We start from the raw sequence: 11,431 nt of genomic DNA, 5'->3' as shown, positions 1-11,431 counted from the left end.
CTTTTTCAGCACAACCTGTCATTTCAGCATAAATGCTATCTCACCTGGCATTGCAGCTCTGTTTGTACCATACAAAGCAGCTGTCCCGGAGCAAAGGCTCCCCTCTCCTGGGGCCAGCACCTGCATCCTCCCCTGCCAAGCTGAGCCTCTCAGCTATACATGACTCAGCTTTCTCCACAATGTACCATACATTTTTTTACAAGGATAGTTAAAAATATCACAGTTTGATCTTCCTTATGCAAAAGATTGTGACATCTAAGGAAGAAATTAGAAAAAAGCAGGCAAACTTGGCTCTTAACTAAAACTGGACAGCAGTAGAGCACAGCACTCTGCCAGGGGACCTCCTTCACAGCATCATGCCGCTGCTAGGGTGTTTCTGCAAGCAAAATGAATGGGCTCAGCTGTTCTCCCTGCATCTGGAATTTGGAGAAATTAGCATGCACTTTACTGTGTTTTACAGTCTGAGCCCAGATGGTGTGTAGGAGGAGTCCTGAGAGCTCGGTGCATGCCCGTGTGATGGGCAGTGTGCTGCTGGACAGCCCTGGTGGCAGTGCTGGGACCCCAGGGTGTCACTAACGTGCTGGTGCTCTCCCACAGCTGACAGCTGCAGAGGGTGTCTGCAGTGTGGGCCCCATGGGACAGCTGCCTTCCCTGGGCCTGTGTGGGTCAGCCACCAGCATCCCCTCCTTCAGCCCAGCCCTGCTGCTGGCCACAGCACTGATTTAGCTTTGGTCAGGCCCACGCCTGCTCTGGCAGTACCAGGAGGTTGCTATTCTACAAGCAACTCTAAAGGGCTCGAGCAGTCGGACAGTATCAATTGTGGCTTTCCAACAATGGATCCACAAAAAACAAAGTTATTTTGAGAAGGGTAAATGTAGCCCAGACCATTATATTTAATTCATATCCGCCCACAGCCCTCCTGCTCTGCTAAGCATGGTGGCACTTCAAACTCCATTGTCCTAGATGTGACTTTGGGGACAGGGCAACTTTGCTTTCTAGTGTTGCTGCTCCTCCAGGAGGAATTCTGTCTGCAGGGGGTCTCTCCCAAACATGCTCTGCCACCCTCCCATGCCTCTGTGAGCACCCATGTGCACCTGACCTACTGCTGCTACATGCATGTCCCCACTATCCTGCACCACATCCTTCCCAGCCTGTACAGGATGCTGTGGGTTCCTGCTGAGCTGCCCATACCACCGGAGCAGGGTGGGCATCACTCCACTATGATGGATGGCAAAGTGAGACTGGAAAAAACACCTACATCACCTCTAGACATCTGGCTCCAGGTCACCCTCCTATACCCTCTAGTCTGGGACTTTTAGGACTGGAAGCTGAAAGGGCAGCCAGAAAATCTTGAAATACCTCCAGGCCCCACATGTTGGACAGTGGTTTCTCAGCCTCTGCTTCTTTTTAGCTTCTAGAATCAGGACAATGTGGTCCCTTTGCAGGGAGGCTTGGCTGAGCACAGGCTGCAGAAACTCCTGGGCAGGAGGAGCTACAGAAATGCAAACAACAGTAACTTCATACTGGAGACCAAAGAGTCATTTTTTTCAGGATTTGTACATGATGCTACCAGCCCAAAATCAGCTGACACTTTTATTAATTACTAACCTGATACTGTGTTTTCATGACAAATGTATGACTGCTTTGGCACTCGCTACTCAGCCCAGCATTATTTAAAATCTCTCCTTATTATGATTATTTGATAATGCAGCCTATTACACACAGCTCTTCAGTGAAAGAGAGGATGAAACACCATGCATTTTATATTCTCTTTGTTATTTTCTGGTAAAACTTCACCAGAACAATGACTGGTGAAAGAAATTTAGTGGCATCTGCTGAAAAATTTTTGAGGTTTAAAAGTAATTGACTCATGATAGGCTATTTCATTACATTTACTTTAATAATGCCGACTTCTTGTATTTCCTATTTTTGCAACATTGGCTGATTTAAAAATGTGAAACACTGAGGTGTCAGCACAGGCAGGTTTGCTGGCCTCCAGTTTCTTTTCTACCATATGGAATTTTCTTCTAGATCTGTTCCTGTATCTTTTCCATGTAAAATCTTTTTTGACCTGGGAAATTAGCTGTCTGGTGAATCTTATACCAATTTTCTCATCCTTTACCTAATTTGGGAGTCAAGCTGCTAGCTTGGGGTAGCCAGCCTTCTCCTTTGACACTGGCATGAGATTGGCATCCTCCTTGCCTTCTGCATAGGTGTTACAGGGAATTGCCATTATTTTACTAGAATACACTCCAGACCTCCTGGGCTTTAGGCACTGCTGTTTCCCTTCCACAGAGTGCAGTGGTTTACAATGCCAGGACATCCTTATATCCATTCCAATTACTGAACAAAAACTGATCCTGGACACCTTTGCTTTTCTCTAACACTAAGAGTTCCCCAAACCACTGAGCACATATCCTGCAGAATTGCAAGATTTCATTTGTTCCCAGGAGAGGGTGTGAACATTGCTGATTCTCCTCAACTGCATCATCCTTGTCCGTAACCTGAAGGCTGCTTTAATCCCTGGGGATGATTCCCCAGAACTGATGCACCTGTCCCAGCTCCAGGGGGCTGATGCAGCACAGACCAAGGGTGGCTCAAGGCCAGAGCTGCAGGATAAGGTTAGGCAGAGCACAGCTGGTATTCTGGCCATGTAGCCCACCTGCCTGCTCTGCACCAGTGGTTCTCCTGCCCTGTGCCCACAGAACAGCTGCTGAAGTGGGTGCTCCTGGTGAGCCCACCTGGGCATGGCTTGGCATGAGCAGCAAGGAGGGAGATCCCATAATGGTATCCCTCCCACAGGTGAGTGCTTGGCTTCAGCAAGGAGAGGAACTGGGGGATGTGCTACCTCCCAGATCACCCTCCTGCTCTCCACAGCTCTTTGTGCTCTTGGGTTATGCCCTTATACATCTGCACTACCCAGCATCTACTAGTGATGAATTTTGTTCCCATTTTATTACCTACTGCTCCACATCAGCCACATTTTCTGCAGCTTTTCACACTGGCTCTGTATTTCCCTCTCCTGAACAGCTCAGCATGAATGGCAGGTTCTGCCATGTCACCATTATATACTATTTTCCAGTTAATGGTTTTCATTGCAGCACCATAGGGCCTGTCAGGTCAGCTAAGCATCCTTTACCTGGCCAGTTCTCCATGCCCCCATTCCACAGCTGAGGGGCCCAATCTCACATGCCTGTTCATTTTTTCCCCTACTGCTGCTGGTGTTTTCAAGCATTCTGTATAAAACCTCCCTCGCCCTTGAACTCAGCGGATTATGCTGGAAGGAGACGTCTTTGCTGTGTTCCCAAGGTAGCCAGAGAAGTCCTCCAGCATAGAAAAGAAATGACTTTGAAAGGAAAAAGCATGCAGGAAAAAAGATGCACCTTTTTTTTGCTGACACATTACCTAGAGCCCCGTGTGCCACAGGGCATCCACAAGTGATTTATTCCCTAAAATGATACTGTCCTGAGGACCTGAGAGTGTCCATTTATCCGGACCAGCTCTAAGGAGGGGATGTGTTGTGACAAAGGCCACAAACATTTCAACAGCTGCAAAATGCTCTAAGAGAGAGAAGTTTGTAGGTGATAAATGGACACAGTTCATGCAGCGCTTTCTGAGAACAGGGCTCTACTGGCAGCCTGTGGCTTGCACAGCATTAGGATTGTCCTCAGCAGAGTCACAAATTGCTGCTAAGCGATGGCTGACCAGGAGCAGGAGGAGAACCTGGCACTGGAGCTGTGCTGGTGAAGACTGACACCAGGACAAGCACCCTGCCAGGGCTGCACGGCACCAAATCCATCAGGAATGAGCCAGGACAAAGAGCTTGAAGGTGCCCATCTGTTCCAAGGGGAGTTGGAACCCCAGGGCATGGTTTTCTAACTGCCACATCTGCTCCAGGAAAAACATACCTGGCTCCCAGGAACACCCCACAAACTGCTGAGCATCCCCTCATTGGTGGGCAGTGTCAAAGCCTCTTGCAGGTCCAGGCCTGTGGTTCATTCTGGTAGCTCCAGACTCTGCTTTCTTACAGTTTTTTCTTCAGGTAGTCAAATTGTCTAAATTAACACTGAGACTTTTGGTACAATACAGCTAATGCCCACGAAATACCTCAGGAGGTAATTTGCTCCAAGTGCTTCCCTTGTTAGCAGCTGATTAGTGAATAAATAATTTCCAGAGAAGAACTGGACAAAGCAAAACCTGCTGGCAATGAAAAGGCTACAGGACCGGGCAGCAATTTCTTTGCAATTAGTAATTAGATCTGCAGAGGCTCATGATGGTCAGAGACAGAGCTGCTGAAAACCTGGCTGAAATATCTACAGGTGCTGGGGAATGCAGAGCCTTCCATGGCCCTGCAAAGCTTTTGAGGAAATGCTCACAAAACATTGCAGCAACCTAATAAAATCTATTAAAAGGAAAAGCAGGCAGTTGCCGACCCAGGCTTACTGCTCTTTTTATTTTTTCCCCTTTTTCTGTGTCTCTCAGGACAGACTTCATGCTGCTCATGGCTCTGTTGAAGGCAGAGGGGTGGTTCTGGCGCCTGCCTGCTCTGCTGCTGCCAGGCATTTCTCAGCAAAGGCAAAATAAATAGGCTGGCTTTTTAATTTTTTGGTTTGTAAAGTCAGGAACTCCATCTTAGCGCTGAAGCCTGTTGTTAGGCTTTGTGTTATTCTTGGCACTCTGACCGAAGCACGCTCAGTATGAATAGCAGAGCTGAAAAGTAAATATTGTATCCTTTGGGATCTGTGGAGAGAGAGGGCGGTGATACTGCTTAATGGAGCACCCCAGTGCCTGTTTGGGTTAGGCTCACAGTAATTGCTCCCTAGGTGAGTTTATACCAACAATTGATTATTTCAAATGGGAAAGAAGTACAAATGAGTAAGAGAATAAACACTGATAGTATTATGAAATGCAGGAGAGGAGAGAAAAAATCTTATGCAGCTCCAGCACAGGGCTGGAAGCAAAGCTGGTCAGAAAATCATGAATACTGTACGTGGAATTTTTCATGAATACTGAATGACATAAGAAACTGAATTTTCCCCTTAAACTGCAGAACTATTTTCCACAGCCTGATCATCTACAAAGGAGACCCCTTTTATTCTCCCATCCCCTTTTCCACCCTGGAAAAACATGGGGCTCTTGACATGAGCAGCACTTTGCTGTGAGCCAGCTGGTGAGAAGACAAGGAGCAGGAATCCTTGACGGAGGAGCTCTGGACTGAGTAACCTTAGGATAAAGCCCACCATGTCCTTGCAGAGCCCCTGGCTGGGCCCACTGCAGCTCTCCCATGGCTGTGATGTGCCCCATCCCTTGGCCCCAGGCTGCCCTGGTGGGCCTGGTCTCCCGCTCCCCACAGCTGTGTCCCCCCCATTGCTGTGCCACAGCAGCATGCCCCACTTGCCACTCACCAAGGGCTGCCTTTAGCCTGCTGCATCTCCAGAGGGTCTCCAACAAACCCATAACCAGGCTCAGGAGTCTGCAGATGTCCTTTGCTAGGCAGGGGACCAGCGCTGGCCCAAGGACACTGTGCCAGCCCTCCCAAGACCAGGAGCTGCCTGTCAGTCCCAGTGCTGCTGCCGCAGGGTCACCACAGGGAATCCCCAGTGCCCAGGGGCAAACTGGTGCTGTTTAATGGTTTCTGGGCATCTTTCACCATGATTGTGCTGGCAGCTGTTAAGTGGTGGCTGTCCTGGCCTTGGGCCAGCATCACAGGACCAGGAGGGGATGCTCAGATCTGAACTTGTGTGCCTGGAGCAACACCTGGCTGAGGATGGGCTACAGCAGGAGGGTGCAGGAGGGCAAAGAAGGGTTGAGAAGGAGGGTCCCCATTCTTCCAGGAATTTAAGGAAATGCACGCTGACTGGACACGTAGTGCAGGAACTGCCTGTGGGGGTGAGGGCTCCTGGGCAGGTGGTGCCCTCAGGGTCGGTGCCTTCAGGGTCGCTGCCACTCCGGCCTAGCACAGCAAGCTCTGCTAGGCCTCAAAGCAGACCCTGTGGCCTCACCCTTGGGAAAGGCTGGGCCGCCAGCCCCACGAGTCAGCCCCGGGCTGCCACGGCGCTCTCTGCAGCTGAGCTCATTAGTGCCTGCAATCAGCAGGGCATGAAGGGGAGATAATTACACAGGGAGCACGGCTCGGGCTACGTGCGGGGTCTATAAATAGGACGGTGCGGCCCGCGGTGCTCAGTCACGGCCCCGGGACGGCGCGGGTCGGGATGGGGCCGGCACGGCTGTGTGGGGGCTGTGCCACCGCGCTCTCTGTGGTGCCTGGGGAAACCAATAAGCTCAATTAAATGTTTCATTTAACTATGCTTTTCCTAGCTGAAAAAAAAAAAAAAATAAAATGCAGTGAGTTTCCCAGTGGACTGATTTTGAACAACAACAACAAGTCATTTATTTTTGGAACAATACCTAAGCAAAAAGTTTCAGCCTGGGGCCACAGTGGCACATGTAGGTGTTCCCCCCACATAGACTGTGTGACTCCACAGAGAGGGAGAAGTGCTCCCAACGCTATGGAGAGCATCCCCTGGCTGCAAGCAGAGGGTGAACAATGCCCAGCCCAGCTCCAGGGGTGGCTGTGGGGCAGCGAGGGCACCTGGCCCCACACAGCCCCGTCTCCCAAGTTATCACCCTGCAGCACCCATCATGGTGCTTTTGGGCCAGCCCCGACACCCACAGCCACCCCAGAGCTGCTCAGTCCCCAGTAAAAGCCACGTTTGCTCATCACCCCTCCTCAGTGCTGGTGACACAAGCAGCCTGGCCTGTATTTCCAGCATGGCCATTTCCAAACTGATGGCAAGGTCCTGCCCTGGCATGTGAAGGAAGCCCCATGTGTCACTGGTGCCACCAGTGTGTCCCGATGATGATACTGCTGCTGGTATGCACCAGTAACCCTCCTCATCTTTCAGGGTGCATCATCACAGTGCATCACCTGCCCCAAATCCTGCCCCACTGCAGCCTCCAGCAAGGCTGGCTGCCTTGCCTTGTACAGTGAGGTTGGATCACCTTGTTTTTTGGTGAAAATGTGAGTCTAACACAGCAGGGTACCGCGTCTTTCCTTCACCTTTAACCACCTCTTTGCTGTTCCTTCCCTAGGGATGAGAAAATACTTGAAGAGAAGGTTTTGTGCTATCTGGAAATAGATTGGTTCAGCACATCAGAGAGGGCAGGGCTCAGCATGCAGCCCATACCACAGCCTGTTGTCTCTGCACATCAATTTGAGGGAGGAGAGCCTCTTCCCCAGTAAATTCATTCACAGGCATGGGGGAAGGAGCCCAGGACACTCCTGCCACATATATGGTGTGTTCTGTTATCAGGCTAAGCCACAATCAGGTCCCCACCCCTCTCTCTTGCACGTGCACATCACACAGATGCACACACAGGGTGTAAAACAGGCTGGGCTGGAGGTGGTTAATGAGCCGTGCACATCCCTGACACAGACCTGTGTGGGAGCTCACCCGCCAGCTGGGCTCACCGAGGCAGCGTTTATTCACGGAATAGCGTGCTCAGCCTGCAGCTCACTCATTCACAGCACAGGCAGCTCCCAGATCCTTCCAAACCAACCCTCGCTAGGGTGGTGATCTTTAAAAATCCAGCTCGTTTATTTGTATCACTCACATGGGACAGATGTGGAATAAGCTATGTGGGGCACCACACTCAACTGCCCGGCAGATACACATCAGCTACTTTTGTGATAAGAGCAGGAAACCTCCTACTGCACAGGGCTTCAGTTGTGCCACAGAAAAAACAGCTGAACGTGTCTGACATCTGATGCTTTATTCTCGTATGAAAGGTTAAAGGCAAAGCTAGAAAAATGAATCTATTGCTACACACTCACTGAACACTTCTAGAACAACATAGGGCAGTAAAGCTTTTATTGCTAAGAAGAACTGACGGAAGGCTTTAAAGCTTATCTAGAATTCAATTTTTGTTTGTAAGTAACCAAATTTAAAGCAGCTTTTCAGTCTTTAAAGCCCTCTTGCCTTCCTGGAATGCTTCAAAAGGAAGATGACCTGAGGACAGTGTCTGCTCTCCAGAGGGACCAGACCAATTCTCTGCATGAGGTGCAGAAATGGGCCACCAAAGAATGACAAATGAAACCCAACTGCCTGCTGGGGACTCCTGCAGACCATCAGACAAGGCAAAGCTGCACCCAGGGAGCTGGACCCCGCCTAGTGCAAAAGCAGTGGTCTCTGATGGCCCCTCAGCTGTCCACATGCTCCAGCAGCTGAGGCACAGATGGGCACCATGGACTTTGCCGAGCCCTATATACGGTGGCTGTGGATGTCCTGATCCAACAACTGAACTGCCCTTCCTCTTGGAGGGTGAAGCTACAGGCATGGGATACTGAATGCTCTTGGATCTGGATTATGCTGGATCAGAGCTGGTCACCCTTCCTGAAGGACTGTTAGTGCAGCCACTATTTTGGAGGTCTTGCTGCAGTCAGTGCTGCCCCTGGGGGCAGTGAGCGCCTTAGTCTTCAGGGATTTGGGAGTTGCAGTTCCCATGGTAAATTCTGACCTCCCCCTCACACTGGAAGTACTGGTCAAACACATCGCTGTATCCATGGTCCCTCCACCATGTGCAAAGCTGCCGGTTCCACGTGCAGTCAAGCACATGGAAAAGCTCTGGATGCTCCATCCCCACCATAGTGAAGAAATCCTGGTCCCCAAGGTGGCCCTTGAAGTGGTACTTTTCTGTCAGCTTCTGCACCATGGTGGGCTCCAGCAGCTGGTTGTAGAGCTTGGATTGCCTCATGGCTTCCAGGTTCAGGAGCAGGACACCACTGTTGAAGCCTGGTAGCCCATCAGGAGGGGGCTCCCCAACTTTGGTTTGGGGGTTCTCATGGCGATACTGCCAGAAAGTGTGCCTGGAAGGAGAGGAAGAACAAGCACAGGGATGTTAGTGAGTGCAGCCTGAAGAGCAGCCACCTCAAGTCTGGGCAGGTCTGGATCACATCACAGGATCTACCACCCACCCATGGGATCTCACCATGCTTGTCTTCTGTCTGGAGGCACCCAGCCTCTCAGAACAGCCAGCGCTTCACAGGCTGCCTCTCTTTCCATCCCCCTGCACAGGATATTGCCCAGACTTCAAAACACACTGCTTACCATCTCCTAAATCCCCTTTTGTTTCTACCAGCATCATTCTGGTGAGCCAAGTGGACACAGGATCATGTGACTGCTCACAAGGCTGTTCAGAGAGACAAAACCACATCCCCAGTGCCTTGGGTGAACCATCAGAAGTGTCCTAATTTCAATTACCTAAGCAAGCAGCCCAGCAATTTCTTTGGCTCCTTTCTCAGTCCTGCATCAGAGAATACACCTTACCATACATACACTGGCTACTCCCACTTGCAGGAATTGAATTAATCCCATGCTATTCCCCAAGAAGCTGGATCTGCCCCCCAGCGCTGCTCACATTCAATCTGAAAGTCTTCTTCCCTGAAACAGCATCATCTGCTGCAAAGCTGAGTACCTGAAAGCAGTCTGAGCCTGTTCTGACAGAGGAGGGCAGGAGGGATTCATGACCCCCACTACCATCTCACAGCCCGGGGCTGCCAGGACTGCTCTCTTCTTCTAACCCTCACACTTAAGGTAAAGTTACAGAAAGGGCTTTTTACACCTTGAAGAAGTCAAGGAGAAACACTGTTAGAAAGCATAAGCCAAGCCTGCCACTGGTTCCTCTTCAAACCTGTCAGATGTCATCCAAGTCTCCATGCAGCTCAAGGCGATGAGAACTTGTTGGTAGATTTAGTGACCAAATGTTTAAAGTGGACCCATGCTTGGAAGCTGGACTCCCTCAGATGTAAGAAGATGCAGGGACATTTGCCCCTGGGACAGCTCCAGAGGCAATGCTCTCCACTGCAAGCATTTAAATTTAAATTTTTCTTCTAAGAAGCCATGTTGAGCTCCCATAGACACTTGCCCAGTGACTCCTACAGCTTGTACAGAGATCAGACTATCAAATTCATCCTTCTGGCCTGTGCTCTGGATCCCCAGCACAGCGAGACTGGCCAAGGTGACAGCCAGGATTCAGCCACCAGGATAATTATCCCAGCAAAAAATGTGGATCTATTAATGATGTCAACTGTGACTATCTTTTATTTCCTGATCTGGAGAACCACTTTGCATCATGCAGCATCACTTCCTTAAAACTTTCCATTAAAGCACTGGTATTTCCCATTTCATTAAGGGTCTTTACACCACTCCCTTTCACCTGATTCAGAACCTAAAGGGTTTTTCCGAATGCCAGTTTTCCATGGAAGGAGGGCTCCGTCTTGAAGCAGTCATATCCATGTTTCCCAGAGAAGGGGAGTGGAGGATGGGCTGCCTCATCAGAGCTCATGGGCAGCAGAGCTCATTGGATCTAAAGGGTAGGAAAGGATAAAGTGTTCTGCCTCTGCAAAGAGCAGTTGTGTCTTGAGGACAGGCAAAGACAACTCGTGGATCGGTTGCTCCTTAGAAAAGGAAGGCAAAACATTCTCCATGCATCATTAGAGGGAAGCTCAGCCTGCAAAGACAAGCCACTGCCATGTACCAATTAGCCTCCTGAAGTGCTCAGATCCAGGAAGTGGCTCAAGCCCACCTCTGCATCCTCTGCTTCTCCCTAGCAGTGCCAAGAAAGCCATCCCCCTGCCCAGAACGTTATGCTGGAAGCTGACAGCACAGAGAGGGTAAGCAGTGCCACAGAGAGAAACACATTTCCAGCTCCACAGCAGCGAAGCTGATTCCTTTCACATTCTTACCTCCAAACACATGCTGCCCAAGCTAAGGGACAAGATTACAGCCACTGAAAACAGCCAGGATAAAAGAAATTGTAAGCACACAGGCCCTCAGCATTGCCAGGCCATGGTGGGGCTAAAGCAAATCTGTATCACATGACTCAATTTTTCAGCAATGCCGTTCCCCGGATGACTTATGGACAGCTGATAACGTGCCCTTTTCTACAGGAAGAGGAGACAGACTGACAAGCAGCAATTGTTCAGCCCTTCCTCCCAGCGCAGGCCATGACAGGGCTGTCCTCCCCCGGCTGTGTGTGGGGTGTGGGGCTGGCAGGGAGGGTAGGGCCATCCCCTGGGAGCGATGCTGAGGTAAGATCCAGGATATGATGAGCTGCAGGTGGCTCTGCAGTGCCGATGGTCTGGGAACCTGCTCACAGCTGAGCACAGCAGCCTGGTCCCTGCTGGGCTCAGGCCAGCCAAGGGAAAGGTATCCTGGCAGGGCCACTGGCAGGATACCTTTCAGCATGTCTAAAAAAATCAGCAGCTGTTTAGACAGGATTTTTCTTGGCTTTTGTCTCTCAAGTGGGTTTTGGTGCTGTTCTGTAGGGACCAGGACAGTGAAGAGCATGGCTGAAAGGCACCTCCACCCAGTTAGAAGTGGAAGGAGTGACGAATATGAGAGCATTGTTCTCTTCAGAGGAGATGGGGCTG

General features: G+C 50.3%; 1 protein-coding gene and 1 long non-coding RNA gene across 4 annotated transcripts in view; both read right to left on the bottom strand.

Moving 5' to 3' along the window:
* Positions 1 to 1,881: 1,881 nt before the first annotated feature.
* LOC147651307 (uncharacterized) lies at positions 1,882 to 6,341 on the bottom strand. Its single transcript, XR_015274383.1, has 2 exons — positions 5,406 to 6,341; positions 1,882 to 4,740 (listed from the first exon to the last, which is right to left on the bottom strand). It is a non-coding gene; the product is annotated as an uncharacterized LOC147651307 (long non-coding RNA).
* Positions 6,342 to 7,754: 1,413 nt separating this feature from the next.
* The window catches only part of XXYLT1 (xyloside xylosyltransferase 1), a 33,197-nt gene continuing 29,520 nt past the window's right edge, over positions 7,755 to 11,431 (bottom strand). For all 3 annotated transcript variants that reach the window (XM_086843598.1, XM_086843599.1, XM_023933080.2), the window contains one exon: positions 7,755 to 8,866. In XM_086843598.1, the coding sequence (XP_086699724.1) occupies positions 8,470 to 8,866 (397 nt within the window). In that variant the 3' untranslated portion in view covers positions 7,755 to 8,469. The remainder of the gene's footprint in view (positions 8,867 to 11,431) is intronic.

Source organism: Cyanistes caeruleus, chromosome 10, assembly GCF_971803275.1.
Source record: "Cyanistes caeruleus chromosome 10, bCyaCae1.hap1.1, whole genome shotgun sequence".
In the NCBI taxonomy this organism is placed as follows: domain Eukaryota; kingdom Metazoa; phylum Chordata; class Aves; order Passeriformes; family Paridae; genus Cyanistes; species Cyanistes caeruleus.
Note: the sequence above shows the minus strand (reverse complement) of the source record. Positions and strands in the feature narration are given on the sequence as shown.